Genomic DNA, 18426 nt, shown 5'->3' on the forward strand with positions numbered 1-18426 from the left:
ACCCCGAAATATTGGTTTCCCACATAGGGAAGTATATATGGATCTTCCTATCTCTCCGAGATGAGTCGATCTAGCTATGTATGTCCGTCTGTCTATGTTAATTTGTAATCACTCTACAGGTCGCAATTATGCCGATCCTCACGAAATTGAAAATTGAGGGGGGCTTATGGTCAGAATAGAACCCTATTGTTTTTGGAGATGATCGCACGATATTTAAGGGTTGAAATACACCAGAAACAGAAAAATTTATTTGGGCGGCCATCGGGCAATAATTAGGGGGTAAAATAGACCCTAATTTTTATGTAAGAAGATAGGAAAATTTCCACTAAACCGCGAATATTTTCAATCCCAGCCAAATCACAAATACATTAAAATATCACTTCTGACCATTAGAAATCGGATATATAGCAAAATAGGTACAATATATATGTAAAATAATTAATCTTATTTATTCTGCTTATAAATCAAGAACCGCTGGGCCGATTTTCTCAATTCCCATAAATTCGGAATGGTATCTTGTCAAAAAACGATAATATCTAAGAAAATCGTGAATATTTTTTTGTTCCATTTTTTTCAAATCTTGTCATATTTTTTATCGCATGCGTTTTTTTTTAATTTGACTTACAATTTTGAATTGTAAATTTTCTACATGTTTACACCCCCCAACACTACGTTTTAAGGGTATTATATGCATATCGCAATTATCGTCCGATGCTCAAGAAATTTTGCATGAGGGTAGTGTTAGGGTCGGAATTAAAGCCTATTGTTCTTAAAATGTACATTTAGAGGTGCAAATGGAGTAAAAATATTTAATTTTTTCTAATTTTGTAGTCGCTCTATAGGCCGCAATTGAAAACTAATCGACAATGAATTTCGCATCAGAAGAGAGTTAACGACAGGAAAGAAGTCTTTTGAATGACTGTAAAATGGACCACAACTTACGTGTGCAAAGTTTTTTTTCATTACTTAACAACACCACGGAGTCCGTAAATATTGGCCAAATTCTTAGGGTCAAAAAACTAAGGGTAACCTCTGGGCGGGTCTCTTTGACATTATTTCAAAAACGAAATCTTCCAAAATGGATGTGGATATAAGGGGTCTTCGAACATATTGCAGTGTTGTAGGGTATCACATTGTCGGCGCCGCACGGCTATAGCCTTTGCTTACTTGTTTTATTATTATTATTTGTTTTTAAAGAAAAACTTTAAAATACTCTTCGACCTACCCTAAACCTAGATGATAGCATGATATTGTGGTGGTTTTTTTGCAAATTTATTTTTATTTAAAATTAAATATTTCGGGGTAACGGCTCAGCTAGAATTATTTATTGAAAATTCGGACTGAAAGTGTCATACTGTTTAAATAAAGAGGGGGGCTTTGAAAATGCATACCATAAGTTGACGAGAAGGGTCAAATTTTGAAAATAAGGACTAAAAAATACAAAAAATTCTAAATAGTACTAAATTTGGTATTTGGGGAAGGATAAGATTTGGAAATCTAAAATTTAGTATCAGCATAAAGTTTTGTGCGGAGGAGTTGGTATATGAAGGTGGATGTAGAAATATGTACTAGAAAAGTACTTAAAGTTATAAACTTTAATACAATTGGTATCCGAGGAAATCTGAAATTTCTTATTAAGGTTTTTTATGCTTTTTTAGGATATATCAAAATCTATCAAAAGTTCTAAAACGAACTAAATTGGGTACAATTTGGAATTATGACAACGGAGAGCAAAAGTTTGATTAGTAGAATTTATATAAGAAGGTTGTTTTGGAAATGAATATAAATAATATTTTGGTAGAATAAATACAGGCGGAATGTAGTAATAGTAGAAGTAATCCAAACTTTTGGAAATATGTAAAAATGCCGACGGTATATATCTATCGGCAAACTGGCTGGTACATTTTAGCTTTTTATACCCTACACCAAAAGGTGGTCAGGGTATTATGCATTTGCTTGTAACAGGCAAAAGGATACAAGATAGACCCATAGTTCCTTTTGATGATTTGCATAGAATCACATTCTGACTCGATTTATTTATGTCCGTCCGTCCGTCTGTCCATGTATTTTTGTAAACAAAGTACAGTTCGCATTTATTGCCCTGGCCGAAGGACGAAACCTATTGAAATTGGAGATAATCGGTAAAAATTTAGATATAGCTCCCATATATATCTTCGTCCGATTGACCTTTTATTGTGCACCAAACGTGTAATAGCATCGTTTTGCACATATGGAATTTTGCACATACAACCAAATTAGGCCTGAAAATGATCGAAATCGGTTCAGATATAGCTATAGCTCCCATATATATTGTTCATCCGATTTGTTATTTTTGTCCTCCGCAGCCGTAATATCCACTCTGTAACAACAATATTTGGGGAAATATAGCAAATACAGCTCAGAAATACAGTTGCTAAATTTTATCGAGATCGGTTATAACTTCGTCCGATTTACCTTTGATAGTGCACCAAACGTCTAATATTTGCCCAAATGGGATGAAATTTGGCACTTACGACCGAATTGAGTCTAGAAGCTAGTATGCCAAATTTGGTGAAGATCGGTTCAGGTATAGCTATAGCTCCCATATATACTGTTCATCCCATATACATCTGTTCATCTGTTAATATGCACTCCGTAACAACGATATTCAGGGACATATATCAAATACAGTTCAGAAATATCTTTGCCAAACTTTAAATTTCAAATTAATTGTGCACCAAATGGGCAATACAAGTTCGAATTTAAAAGATACAAATGCTCCGGCATATTTAGTCCTTTGAACTTTAAATTATAATTATAATCATAGCGTGTATGATTCGATTCTCCCATAAGAACTTTTAATTGTTATGCGGAGCTCTAATAAATTAGAAAGGTGATGTAGGGTATCATAAAGTCGGCCCAGTCCGACTTTAAGACTTTCTTTACTGGTTTATTTTTAAACTAGCAAGTGCCGCTACTTCGTCAGAGAAAATCTACCTTAAAATGCACATTTTGTTCTGTCTGACAATTTCAATAATAATTTTTCTTCAATAATAATTTCGATACGAATATAAGAAAATATTTTATTTTAATTTTAATAATTCTCAATCAAATTTTAAGTTTTTAGCTCCATTACGGTGATCCGTTCGATTTTTCGAAAAGTATATTTATGCAATAAAAGGGTAAGAGACCTCTGTCTGAAGTTAAAAAAATATCCAACCCCCCTATGGTAGTGTTACATTTCTGAAACCCATCTTTTTTTGGATAATTTTAAAATTAATTTTGAAAAATAACAAAAAAGAACGAAATAATGTAGTACATATAGGTAAACTTGACTGTTCGAAATTTCGAACACTTGTTTCTGGAAAAACGACAAATCGAAAAAATTTTCTAAATACATTTTGTGTGATCAGTGGGCCCAAATTACCCTAAAAAGTAAAATTTTTCAAAAAATAAATAAAATAAAAATTAATCTCGGAAACAAATGGGTTAATACCAAATAGTACCGTTTTGGAACTTTTGGCAATCTTAAAGTTTCCAAAAACCATTTAGCATATTTATCCTGCACTTCATCAGTGACTCTCATTCTTAATAATAAAATTTCCTTCATTTCCTTTGTCCGTTTAATTTTTAGTACATTTTAGTACTTCTCGTACCCTTTTAGTACGTACCTCGGGCAAAATTTCAAAATACAGCCGTTTCGTGTCGGCATTGATTTTTAGTCAGTAAGTCATTTCACTACTCTATATAGATGAGATGAAGAACATTTTATATACCCCACACCTCACTGTGGTACATGGTATTATGTATTTCGTTATCCGTTTGAAATATGTAGAATTTTTATACGAGTGAATTAAAAAGATTCAGGTCAAAGTTTTTTTTTTTTTCAAAAACTGGCTGTTAATATGATTTTTACCCTTTCGAAAGGATTTCCAAATATTATTGAGTAGGACAAAATATATAATTTATCTCTCATTAAAGTTTCCGAGATAGTTAGATATTTGGTCATATTTTCATTGATTCTATTTAATTTATCTTCAATTCCATTCCTGTAACGCTGAAAACTTACCATCATCCATTGCTCTTTCACAAATCAGATAATTATTGGCACTGCAGTCGCGATCATTCCACATATAACGATTCGTGAGAGGACTACGGCTACTTTGAATTCCGGGTGGTGTGCGAAAGTAACGTCTCAATTCAATGCAATCCTGACTGCTAAGACCATCGTCATTCGGTTGCTTGTTATAGTGACCATGCTGTGACCAACCGGGAAACCAATCTGCAAAAGAAAATATAAATTAAATAACAATTTGTAAGCTTCCTCCCCCTCCCCACCACTCCCCGGTTCGCAACACTTACTGGTATATTGAAATAACAAGCCATCACTCCAGCGAAAATCACCTTCATAACTTTTATCCGAACCACCGACCCAGTAGGCATTCTCATCCTTATAGCCCGGACTCTTGATGAGCAACTCGTTTATGGTCTGCTGCTGTTGTTCGTTGCGTATCGAAACTAAGTGGCCACCCAGTTTGGAACAGTACTTTTCACCCTCATGCCACGACATGGCCAATTCAATGGCAGCTATGCAAAATTGTTGCATAGCAATCCAACCAAAGGCACAATTTGAGACAATATTTTTCAGAGGACGAGCCTGATACGATAAATATATGGCTGGCATGTTCAGCTTGCCGTTGTCGTTATTTCTGGCTGATGGTTTTGCAGCCGGCGCTGTGGTACGAAAAAGATGTACACTCAATGTGTTGCTGGACGACTCCAGAATAAAGCCACGCACGTTACGAGTATCGTTGACACAATGCGACCACTTGGCCGAATTGTCATTTTCGAATACCTTTATCACCAGGCCGATACAGTTGGCAGTGCCAGTGTAGGCCATTTGTAAGTTAGCTTTACTTATGGTCAAAAAACCAAACGAGTCTAGGCCAATTAAATTGGCAAATGTTTTCGATTTCACATCGCCGCCAAATGAAGATAATTTCCTGCCACTCGTAGAATTCAGTTCAGATTGTTTAAACAATGGCATGAGCGGAGAATAGGCTCCCAAATTGCCATTACCATTGTGTAGGGTGAGATTAATAACTTGTGCCCCAATTCTCGTACCTTGGCGGGAGAAAATCGTATAAAGTTCATCCACATCTTCATCGACATTATCACCATCTGACGGAAACTGCTGCTGTCCCAACATTGGCATGGGTAAAATATCACTATCATTATTCGTCACCATTCGCAGCAACACCCTATTGCCGTACGGCAGGTGTATGCGAAAATAACACTCCAACGTATCCTTCATACTGGGCCTTATATAAAATTCGCCCGTTTGATTGCTGGTACTTACATTATAGCAATAATCGACTAATTTAAAACTTAAACTAAACATTGGATTCCTATAGAACTGTACAGATGTGTCGTCCCGAACATTGAAATGATATATCCGATCCGTGCTGTCGAGCTCTTCCAACTTGCCGCACAACACCTTTTGGCGATTGAAGCGCACAAAGCCACCGCTGGCACAGGGCACATTGAGGCGTTGCAATTCCACCAGCATTCCGGGTGGTGGATTCGGATTCGGATTGGGTGCATCCGATTCTGAGTTGAGTTGCTTAAATTTAGGAAAATGAACTGTACAATCTATGCAGTATAAAGGCAATACGGTATAGTCCAATGTACCCATAGAGATTTCACGTAACATTAGATGGCAGTCTGGAAAGAGGCAGAGAGTGGAAAAAATTAAAATGTCTTCTAATTACACTGGGAAACACGAAAATTAATAACAGGAAAAACTCAGTAGATAATGAAATTAGAGCTATTAAAAAGTAAATACTTGTATCTTGTTTTCAAAGTTTAAAACCCAAAATAGACTACATGGAAGTGGCATGTTCCACCCTCTTCAATATTTTTTCCAAACTTTCTAATGGAGATTAACTGAAATTTTGGATATATTGCGTCTTCGCCAATATAAGTCTACACACAATATTAGAATTTTTTGGTCAAACAATTTAACTGCCAAGCGGGTCACCAAAGGGGTTTTTTTCAGACCTTTAAAAAATTAAAAATAACCACTTATTTAATTCTAGGTCTTTTAATACCCTCCCACGATTTGGAAGGAGCTTGAAAAATTTCAAAAAAAAAAAAAAAATTCCGGAAACTACCTTTTAAATAAAACTGTTATATAGAGACTATACGAAGTCGTGGACTTCGTGGAAAAATTTTTGTAAAAATTTTAGCCTTCCATCCTAATTAGTTCGAAAGATAGCGTGATTACAACAGATAGACGGACAAACAGACACATATACATTCATTTTTATACCCTCCACCATATTATGGAGGGTATATTAAGTTTGTCATTTCGTTTGTAACACCTCGAAATATAAATTTTAGACCCCACAGAGTATATATATTCTTGAACAGCATAAAATGCTATGTCGATTTAGCAATGTCCGTCCGTCTATCCGTCTGTGGAAATCACTCTAGCTTCCGAACTAACTGAAGTAGATTGATAAAATTTTACTCAAATGTATGCCATGTCTGCAAAATTTTTGGTCATATAACGGTACCTCCCGATATTCCGTATTCTGATTTTAGCGACATTATTTACCGGAATTCTAACAAATTTATATTTGATGTTCGAAAAGAATACTACAACCTAAGACAGAAAATTGTCTGTGCCGGTCCACGTCTTCGTATAGCCCCCATATAATGATATCTCCCGATATTCGGTATTTTGATGATTTTAGCGATTTATTCACCGGAATTGTTTCAAATTTGGTATTTGAGGTTCGTAATGGATACTTCAGCCTGTGACAGAAAATTATCTGTGCCGGTCCACGTTTTCGTATAGCCCCATATAATGGTTTTTTTATGATTTTAGCTACATTGTTACCGATTTTTTTAAGTTTCGCATTTGAATATTGTAATGACTTATGACAAATGTTACCTAAGCAGATCCATGTCGTCGTATAGACTCTAATATAACAGCTACATTCGGCATTTTTAAGATTTAAACAGAATTTTTAACGGATTTTATTGTTTTTGAGAATTGCCAATTTCGTTCCAAACGGTGGAGGGTATTCCAAGTTCGGCCCGGCCGAACTTACAGCTTTTTTACTTGCCTACTCAAATTATTATATGATCTTTTTGAGTTGCATTCTGGCGGACATAAATTCTCAGCTGACTCAACAACAGACAGCATCAACTCATCACTACCATTAGCGACAGTCAGCGTAGGGCAGGCAATGAGTGTACATCATTAGACGGTAGGTTACGAATTTAAAAATTACTCTTTAGAATACTTATCCAGGACTCTCAGTCCTGAATCCTGGAATAGGGTATCCTTTAAACTCATGCTTATCTTTGCAGATTTTGAGTGAATACTTATTAAAGTCTCGCCAGACGTAGCTTAGCATATCTTTCCAGATCCTGCTTGAGTACGTATTAAGGTGTCTCGCAGACGTAGCCCGGCATATCCTTGTAAAATTGCTTGAGTGCATTTTAGAGACTTTAAAAAGTACCCAAGCAATTTTACAAGACAGACAGCCTATCATATCCCTGTGGATCCTGCTCGAGTACTTATTAAGGTCTCTTGCTATAGTTGTAGGATTTGTTTGAGCACTTATTAACGTTTCTCGCGGACATAGCCCCTACATACCCTTGTAGATCTAGTTTCTTAAGGTCTCTTGCTACCTTTGTAAATCATGCTTGAGTACTCATTAAGGTATCTTGCTTAAGTAGCTTTCCATATCCATGTAGTTGTACGAATTGGATCTCCTATAGACGTAGCCTGGCACTCCCTCATTGGCATAGGTCCAGTTGAGTACTTATCAAGGTTTCTTGCATAAAATCCAACCGGTAGACTTGCATGAACCATCCCGAATCCTGAGTACTTATCCAAGTCTCTAGTCGAAGAACCATTGCTAATTTCTGATCGAAGACTAGTAGGATAAGTTAAACTTAGTTTAAAATAAACACATTGTAAATTCATGTCCTTATTATCTCAATTATAAAGTGTATTAACAAACTTTCTGTCTCAAAAGCTACTCTAGCCTGTCGTCAAAAATGTATGTATGGCAACATTTTCGATGTTTTAAGCTCTACTTTCATAATATTTTGGAGAGGTAATTTTGCTATTCGAAACGCGGATACACGTCTGCTGCATTTACCTCTATTTCCTTAATCTTCTGGGCTTTATTTGTAAAAAAAAATAATTTTGTCACAAAGTACTGTAGAAGTCATGTCAAAGAAATAACTGAGGATTTTTTTAAATAACTTTTTTGAGCATGAAAATTTTAAAAATTATTTTTATAACAAATATTGATTTTTAGGAATAGTTTCGTAAAGGATTATCGGGGAAGAAATTTTGAATTTTTTTTATATATTTTATTCGTGATCGAAAAAAAAATTATGGTGGATTTTATCATATCCGTCCGTTCGTTGTAATCACACAAGAGCCCAAGCGTTTTGAAATAGGAAGCTAAAATTTAACATAGAACGGTCTATTGTTTGCAGGCATGTCAAGTTGGACTACATCGGTCCCCGAGGTCGTTTAGGCCTATATATAAACGTACAGCTAAATATAAATATAAAGTTTATTAATTATTTCAGTCACTTTTTCAAAGGATTTGTTTGAAATTTAATATCTAAAACAAGCAGTGAGTAGTTAACCTTCCTGCAGAAAATTGTCTATATTGGTCCAGGTGTGTCGATTTTGACCATTTTAAACCTATTATTCAAGGTCTTCCCTGGAATTCGATGTCCAAATTTTTTACTAGGTACTAATCCTTTCTAGGAAAAATTTGTCTACGTTTTCGTATTACAGTTTTTCTGATATTAAAAATGTTGATTACTGGCTATTATTATTTTGATAAATTTAACAAAATTTTTACGGAATTCTTGAAAAAGAAGAATCATTCTTCAATAATGGATATGATGCAAATATATTACCTTTATATGCGATTTTAAATAGATAATATAAAAAGTTCGAATATCTTAACACAATAGGGTTCTTTCCTTCAATGTGGATTGCTTTTTACATAATATTGGCTGTTTTTTTTAATCTTAAATCTCATTCAATTACTTATTCGAACATTGCATTTTACTACTTACCTTTGCGTATATGAAATTGAAAAGTTTTTCTGTAAACCACTATTTGTGCATCATCAGCATTGGCAGCAGCTTCATTGCGATAATTGTCGTCACTTCCATTTGTATTAATGGTCTTGTTCTTAGCAGCGTTTGTCGTTCTCATTTTCATACGAAAAAATACTCTGAAATGAGGAATAAAATATATATAACATGCTGTTAAAGGATAATAGGATAAGAAAGAAATTGAAAGCTTTTTATTGAAGTAACCGATAATGGCATGAATTGCCATTGTGATAATTCTTTGTTGAAAACAATCAGAACATAAGGAAAACTGTTTGTTTAAAAGTTACCACGTCCCAAAAAAGGACGTTATCTACAATGTCAAAATAACTTTATCTAGGAGTATATTTGGGGTGCGAAATTGGGGTCAATTTTCCAACACTCGAGGAAAAAAGGAAAAAAAGTCGACAATACAAAACTGTATGCTTCCGTCCGCTTGTATATGTAAACTCTATAGATCGCAATTCTCACAATATTTCCATCTGAGCTATGGTCAGAATAAAAGCTTAACATTTTTGGAAATTTTCGCAAAATATTTCGTGGAAGAAATTAAATAAAATCAAAACAGCATAATTGTGGTTATAATTATAATTTAAAGTTTAAAGGTCTAAATATGCCGAAGCATTTGTATCTTTTAAATTCGGACTTGTATTACCCATTTGATATATTGGGAGCTATATTCAAATCTGAACCGATCTCGAGAAAATTTGGCAAAGATATTTCTGAGCTGTATTTGATATATTTCCCTGAATATCGTTACAAATCGGATGAACAGTATATATGGGAGCTATATATCTGAACCGATCCTTACCAAATTCGACAATTCGGTCGTAACTACCAAATTCCATCCCATTTGGACAAATTTTAGACGTAACAAAGGTAAATCAGACGAAGTTACATATGGGAGCTATATCCAAATCTGAACCTATCTTGATAAAATTTGGCAAATGTATTTCTGAGCTGTATTTGATATATTTCCTCAAATATTGTTGTTGCAGAGTGCATATTACGGCTGCGGAGGACAAAAATAACAAATCGGATGAACAATATATATGGGAGCTATATCTAAATGGGGTTCAGAAGGAACCCCATGTGTGTATTTTAAGACAACTTCAATTAACAATTTAGCTGAAATCATCCAAATACCGAATATCAGGGGTACATTGAAAAATGTGTCTAAGATAATCAAAATAACAAATATCGGGAGAAACCCTTAAATAGGGGATGTATGATATCCTGGATCTATATAGACAATACTGTTCCAGGGGGTAATGTACTCACAAAGAAATCTTTGTGTAGAATTTCAGACAATTCCGTTGAAAAATGTGGCTAAAATCATCAAAATACCGAATATAGGGGGTACCGTCTTCGAACTTGACCTGCCTTCAGACAAAACACTGATCTGTGCAAAATTTTGCCTTCCTGTCTTAACTCGTTTTGACTCTAATGTTATTACAACAGACGGTCAGGCGGACGGACGGCTGAACAGGGCTAAATCATCTTATAATTTGGATCGACATACTTAGTTTGATCGACTCAGCTCGACAAGATATGAAGATCCATATATAGTTTCCTATGTGCTGGACTAATATTTCTAGGTGTTACATCATTTTATGTCCAATGAAACTTTTAACACTCCAACATCTAGTGTTTTAGGGCAAAAAAAGTATATAGACCAAACATGACATGATGATACAGCGGACCGATATTGCAATCTCCCAACTCGATCGAAATAAAAGCAAGTAAAAAAAAAGGAGTGAGTTCGGCCGAAGAAGGAATTGGCAAATTTTCGAACAAATTTTGTTGAAAAATACTACAGAGAGTATCCGTTACACTGAGGCTTATACAAAGATATGAACCGGCATAGGTCATTACAATATTCTAATACGAAACTTTAAACAATTTCGGTGAATAATGCACAAAAACATCAAAATACCGAATTTAGGGAGCTACCGTTATATGGAGGCTATAAGAAGACCTGGAATTGCAATTTTCTATCATAGGCTGTAGAATCCATTTGGATATTTGAATGCGAAATATCAAACAATTCCGGTGAATAATGTCCATATATACAAAGACGTGGACTGGTATAGGTAATTTATTTTCAGAGGCTGAACAACCCATTAGGAATTACGAATTTGAAATAATTCCGGTCTATAATGTAGCTAAAATCATCAAAATATATATATAGGGAGGAACCATTATATGGTGGCTATACGAAAACGTGGACCTGCACAGACAACTTTCTGTCATAGGCTGCATTATCCATTACGAATTTCAAATACTAAATTCAAAATATCGAATATCGGGAGGTATCGTAATATGGGGGCTATACGAAGGCGTGGATCTGCACGGTCAATTTTCGGTCTTAGGCTGTAGTATACATTACGAAGTTCAATTGCCAAATATGAAACTTTTCCGGAGATTAATGTCGCTTAAATCACTAAAATACCGAAAAACGGGAGGTACCATTATGTGAGGGTTATATTAATACCAAAAGTCCTACAGACCTTATATACATTTGAGTTAAGCTTTATAAACCAATTTTATTTAGTTCGGAAGCTAGAGTGATTTCCACTGACGGACGGACATCGCTAAATAGACATAGAATTTTATGCTGATCAAGAATATATACTTTGTGGGGTCTAAAATGTATATGTCGAGGTGTTGCAAACGGAATGACAAACTTAATATGCCCTCCATACTATGGTGGGAACCGCTGCATTCGCACAAACTGTCCAATGTTTAATTTCCTCGAGAGGGAGGGTATCATCACCTTGTTCATTGCTTTCTATTAATTTCTCATAGACATCCCATTTTTTGTGGTATTACCTTCACATATCGGATATTAGAATACATTGGAAACATCTTGATCAAAACTTACCTAAATTCAATGATGTCATTCTGCTCGCAGAGCTCATTAAGCCACCACATGGCACTGGTTTCGCTACTAATGCCGCCCGCAGCATTAGTATGACTTCTGAATGTTCCTCGCCATTTGTTATCCGGACATGTTTCTGAATACTCATCCGGCATTACAGCACGTCGTTGTCTTGTTGGTATGGCTGGTTGTTGTTGTTGCTCCTCCACTCCGTTGTGTTGTTGTTGTTGTTGTCGGGAATACGTTTGCATCGTGGCATCATTAAATGCTGCACCCGATACAACTGATAACAGAGATCTTTTATAATTCCCATTGGATGACGTTGGCAATTCTTTGTCGTAATGCCATCTGTCATTGCTGCTGGTGTCATCACGGTTCTGATGGCTGTTTTTAGCATTCGCGTGATGTTGCTCACGTTCTCGTTCTCGTTCACGTTCTCGTTTTAGCTTAGATGCATTTCGTACTTTGGCAAAATCTTTAAAAAATATATTTGTTGGTATATGACCAATATACTCAACATCTCCGTCATCGCGGGCAACATAATCATCAACGTGGCGTTCATCTAATACTTTTTTGGATGCAGCTGCCGGTGAGCCTGTCTCTTCCGCTGATGCCGATGACGAAGAGCTAAAATCATTTTTGTGCAATGCTTCCGCAAATTCATCTCTGGGGCTGGGATTTTTGCCATTGCCCATGATTGGGCCTTTAGCTGTTTTCATCGGTTGGCGTTTGCCATTTTGTTGCGATGTGGCGAACCATGAAATTGGCAACTTGTTGCCAGCACCAGCCAAACTGACAAAACTACCGCGGTCTTGAGCATTCAACAACGACACGGTCTCAACGAAGAAATCCCCCGTGTAATGAATTGTCGGATTTTGCATTTCCGGCATTACGGGCTGCTGTTGGCTTCGTTTTGTAGCTGGTCTTTTGAGTGTTGCTGCTGTTGCCGATGCCCCACTCCGTACTGGCACTGGAGTCATTGTAAGATGCACTGGTGTAACAAGTAGCAGGCGAAGCGGGAAGAAAATCGAAAAGAGAGAAACAAATACATAACTTGGAATTAGTTTTAATTATTTTGTAAAGATAGTATCAGGGGATGTGTTTTCGGAAATGAATTAAAACAGTTTTTCAATTTGCATAATCCGAGGATTTAATATGGGAATATGCTACATACAGTATTCATGTTGGGTGTGATGCATGGGTGCGTATACATGTTATCGTAACGTATACGTTATGGCAAACTTAAAGAGTCAATGGCTTTAAAATTGATTACGTGTATCGTAAAATATTTTCTTATGAAATTACAGAATGTTATATTAACCCAGCCAGGAAAAGCCCAATGTCGGGCAGGTCCGACAATATGATACCCCACACCACTATACCTATTTAGTAGAGCTCTCGTAACAAAAAAGTTTATATTGGGAATTTATGCGAAGTAGATCATACCAACTATGAACCTTATTTTAATGTGTATCATGTCTTTAGAGTCGTCAGAATTTTGGAACTACATCCAACTCTGAATCGATTTTTAAAAAATTTGGATGACGATTTTGTACATTTAGTACCAAATAACATTTCTGTGTGGTTCATGATATGACTTCGATAAAAATTATATTAAAACAAGTAAGCAAAGGCTATAGTCGTGCGGGGCCGACCATGTGATACCCTACAACACTACAATATGTTAGAAGCCCCCTTATGTCTAAATCCATTTAGGAAAATTTCGCTTTTGAAATTATGTCACGGAGTACTGCCCAGATATTACCCTTAGCTTTTTGACTAGGGAAATTTGCCCTATATTTACGCACTCCGTCGTGCTGTTAGTTATTGTGGTCCATTTTATAGCAAAGTATAACCAAATGGTCATCCAAAATGGTAGACTTATTCGCTGTCCTTAAATGTTTTTTTCTTTTTTTTTTTTTTTTTGGTTCATTTGAACCCCTAAATATTTAGCGATCATCTCCAAATGTAAGATGCCCCTTTGTATCTCCAAATATAGGCTCATCTTGTCTACAATATTTGGCTATATTCGTCCACGAAATCAGCATAAAAAAGCCAGAAGGTCGCCTTTTGTGTATCATATCATAAGTAAGTAACGTTGGTATTTTTCAACACAAATGTAGTGGTTCATTGTACTGTCCGAAACTCTAACTTCATGCGAGATTTCCTGTTCTTTGGTTTCTATTTTATAACGGCTGCCAAATCAGGTACATGTTTAGTTGTTGGTCCATTTCAATCCCTAAATATATTGCCGACATCGTTGAAACAATGGCCTCGCCCTTCTGAGCCTAACCCTACCCTTGTGAAAGTTTTCGTGAGGATCGGACGATAATTGTAATCTGTATATATAATAACCCCAACCAGTGTTGTGAGGTGAAAAAAATATACAAAATATATACTTCAATATTTTAAGCCAAACTGAAAAACTCGCATGCGATAGAAAATATGAAAAAATAAAAAAAATGTCACAAAATACTACAAAATCTATATTAACATCATTATTGGCATCTTTTTATTCGAGTTTTTAGGGTTTATACTTTTATGACAAGAGGGCATTTTGAATTGACAAAATTTGTCAAAATCGGTCCAGCCATTCTTGAGATATAAGCATTATAGCTAACATCCCCTTCCTTTGTATATACGCATTGTATATATTTCGCTATATATATCCGATATATTTACTATCGGCATCTACGTAACGGTCCGAATTGACCTCTTCGTCTATTTGTGATTTCGCCGGGACTAAATATATTCGCGATTTAATGGAAAATTTGATTTTTATTTAACACAAATGTTGTGGTCTATTTCACACACTAAATATTATCCGATGACCAAAAATTAGAAGACATCTGCCCAGCTCTAAGCTCTAGCCCCATGCTAACTTCCGCGTCGATTGGTCTATAATTGCGTCCTGTATAGCAACTGCAAAATCAGTTTTTTTTTAGTTTTTGGCCCAATTCAATCCCAAAATATTATGCGATCATCTCCAAAAGAAATAGGGTTCTATTCTGGCTCTAGGCCAACCTCCATTCTTAATTTCGTGGAGATCGGGCCATAATTGCGACCTGTAGAGTGATTACAAATTAACATGGACAGACGGACGGACATACATAACTAGATCGACTCAGCTCGGCGAGATAAGAAGATCCATATATACTTTCCTATGTGGGAAACGAATATTTCGAGGTGTTAAATAATTTTTGGCCCAATCAAACTTATAATACTCCCAACACATAGTGTTGTAGGGTATAAAAATATTTACGAGGGCGGTTCGGAAACTTCTTAGCCTATCAATGAAAGAGAATACCGGACTGCTTTTCAACAAATGGAAAAATTCAGTAGAATATGAAAACATCTATCCAATTTGGGTTGATATTACATATATTGTGGACATTAACCGTAAAATCGGATATCGAAGGAATATAAAATTCTAAATCGATTTAAATAAAATTTGGCAGAGGTATTTCCGAGCTGCATCTGATATCCAGTACTAAATATCCTTGTTGTGGAGTGCATATTACGCATGTGAGGGACTTTAACAAAAAATCGTATTAACCATATATATAGGCGCTATATATACAGGGTGAAAAAATTGCAAACAACTTCAGACTGCTGTCATTTCTAAGCCACTCGTCCGACAGCTGTTAAAATTATTCCAGTGACGGCTCATTATATTGTTTACAGCATTTTGGTGAGAATTTTCCCGAAAAAAAAAAAGTTATTCTTGATGGAATTCAAGCGTGATAGTGTGACGTGGCTGGAAAACCACAAGTGGCTATCGTTAGAGCACTCCAGCATTTAAATGTGAATAAATCTTTTGTGTGAATAAATCTATTGTAGCATAGCCCGACGACAAGAAAGTGGACAGAAGAACAGAAAAATCAGCAGAAATGGTTCGAAAAGTAAAGAAGCGACTTGATCGAAACCCGCGTCGCAGTGGCCGAAAAGTGCAGTGGCTCGTGAGCTGAACACATCGCAATATTCCATTCGGCAAATATTGAAAAATGAGCTCATAGTAAAATCATCGAAATTCCAAAAAGTGCAAGAACTTACACCTCTACAGAAAGAAAATAGACTCATAAGAGCTAAGCTAAGAGCTGGCCGAAAGTAGTGAACTGCCGAATTTGGTTTTCTCCGATTAGAAAATATTAGTTGTCCAGCAGTTTGTAAACACACAAAATGATCGTGTTTACATGCCAAAGAGGTTAGCTGAAAATGTGCACCTTCGGTTGGCCACCAGAACTCAAGCTGCGGATATGGTGGTGGTGTGGGCCGCCATCACAGCCGATGGTCGTATTCCGCATGTATTAATCGACCGAGGCATTAGAATAAATGCCGAATATTATCACGGAAATATTCTGGAGGGTGTATTAAAGCCCTGGGCACACAAACATTTTGGCCGCAGACCTTGGACATTCCAACAGGACTCAGCACGCGCCACCCTAGAATGGTTAAAAAAAGGGGTTCCTTGTTTCATTTCCAGCGCACAATGGCCACCACAATCTGCGGATACCAATCCGTTGGATTATTGTGTCTGGAGTATTTTGGAAAGCAAGGTTGGCACTAAAAAATACCAAAGTGTCGATCACCTCAAGTAAGCAAAATACCGCAGAGCAACATTCGGGCAGCGTGTGACGGTTTCATTGGCCGTTTGAAGGCCATAAGTCGTGCCAAAGGTGACCAATTCGAATAAATCTAAATTTATTCTAAAATTCGATGCTATTTCCGACATTCAATAAAATAAAAAAAAAAATGTAAAAATTATGACGCTTGATTTTGTTGCCATTTTTTTATGTCACCCTGTATATAATTTTATTATAAAATATACAATAAACAAATCAATGGCCTTCATTTCTAATGGCGGTCGGACAAACTTAATCAAATGATTGCTCAATTAAATGACTTGATTTTTCTGCTATATTCGATTTTTTACCCTGCAAGTTTCAACAATAATGACTTACAACTTTCGTTTTGCAACAAGACCAACAATCATCTTCAATATAACAATTCTCTCTCCTTCAGAAGTCATTATTGCCCTTAGCTGCCAACTTCGTGGGCATTTTCGTCAAAAAAAAGAAGAAAAAACAACGACAAAAGCAGTTTCAAAACTTTTGTCATTTGTAAAAATCCTTCACTGTAATTTGCACTTTCGTGTGCGGCCAGTATGCATTTTTTTGCCATCCCCCTTTCCATGGGTTCTGTTCACCGTCGCCGCAGAAAAAGGATTCAAATCACATTGCATAATAATGAGTTTTTCGTGGTTGCCTGACGTCGTTTATTCTTGGAAAATATTTGCAATATCCTTGCCTCCCTGTCAGTCTGGCAACCACCCCGCTCTATTTAAGCAAAACTTTGGTGGTATTAGTGTGAAATACTGTGTCCGAACGTGCCAAAAATGTGAGGTGGCACCCGAGTACGCTCAAGTATTCAACGTGAATGACATTGTCATTAGCGTTTAAAGTTTAATGCCAATTTTCGGAAAATTTGGAGGCCACTTCAATATTGGACATTTTTGTACCCTCCACCATACTATGGAGGGTATATTAACTTTGTCATTCCGTTTGTAACTCCTCGAAATACTCATGTCAGACCCAACAAAGTATATATATTCTTGATCAGCGTAAAATTCTAAGTCGATTTAGCGGTGTGCGTCCGTCTGTCTGTTTGTTGTAATCACGCTATCTTTCGAATGAATTGAGATAGATGGCTAAAATTTTGCACACATGTTTATTTTTCCAGTAGGCAGGTTAAGTTCGTAAATGGGCCATGTTTTCATATAGGTCCCACATAACGGTAACCCCCCTATATTCGGTATTTTGATGATTTTAGCGACGTTATTCACCGGAATTGTTTCAAATTTGGTATTTGAAGTTCCAAATGGATACTACACTCTAAGACTGAAAATTGTCTGTGCAGGTCCACGTCTTCGTATAGCCCCCATATAACGGCACCTCGCTATGTTCGGTATTTTGATAATTTTAGCGACATTATTAACCGGAATTGTTTAAAATTTGGTATTTGAAGTTCGTTATGGGAACTACAGTCTGTGACAGAAAATTGTCGGTGCGGGTCCAGTTTCGAATTTGAATATGGTAATGGCTTATGACAAACAATGCATATGTATGTCCACGTCGTATAGACCCCAACATAACGGCTATATTCGGTATTTTTAAAATTTTAACAGAATTTTTTAAGGATTTTATTTTTTGAAAATTTCCAAATTCGTTGCAAATGGTGGAGGGTATTAAAAGTTCGGCCCGGCCAAACTTACTGCTTTTTAACTAGTTTTTTTTTTTTGTTTTTTTTTTTTTTTTGGAATTAAACTGGGTGAATTCGAGAGGTTAACTTTTAAAAATTGGAACTAAAATTCATCCAATGTGTGGGACAAATTTCATATTAAAATT

At 36.0% G+C, this 18426-nt stretch overlaps 1 protein-coding gene across 1 annotated transcript in view; it reads right to left on the reverse strand.

The window, feature by feature from the left end:
• Positions 1-18426, reverse strand: part of LOC101890888 (uncharacterized) — a 518720-nt gene that overhangs the window by 112258 nt on the left and 388036 nt on the right. Inside the window, exons 9-12 of the mRNA XM_059119171.1 lie at positions 12026-13013; positions 9103-9263; positions 4342-5703; positions 4049-4261 (exon numbers count right to left, since the gene is read on the reverse strand). Of these exons, the coding sequence (XP_058975154.1) occupies positions 4049-4261; positions 4342-5703; positions 9103-9263; positions 12026-13013 (2724 nt within the window). The remainder of the gene's footprint in view (positions 1-4048; positions 4262-4341; positions 5704-9102; positions 9264-12025; positions 13014-18426) is intronic.

The sequence above is a fragment of the Musca domestica genome, unplaced genomic scaffold (genome assembly GCF_030504385.1).
Source record: "Musca domestica strain aabys unplaced genomic scaffold, Musca_domestica.polishedcontigs.V.1.1 14, whole genome shotgun sequence".
Lineage (NCBI taxonomy): Eukaryota > Metazoa > Arthropoda > Insecta > Diptera > Muscidae > Musca > Musca domestica.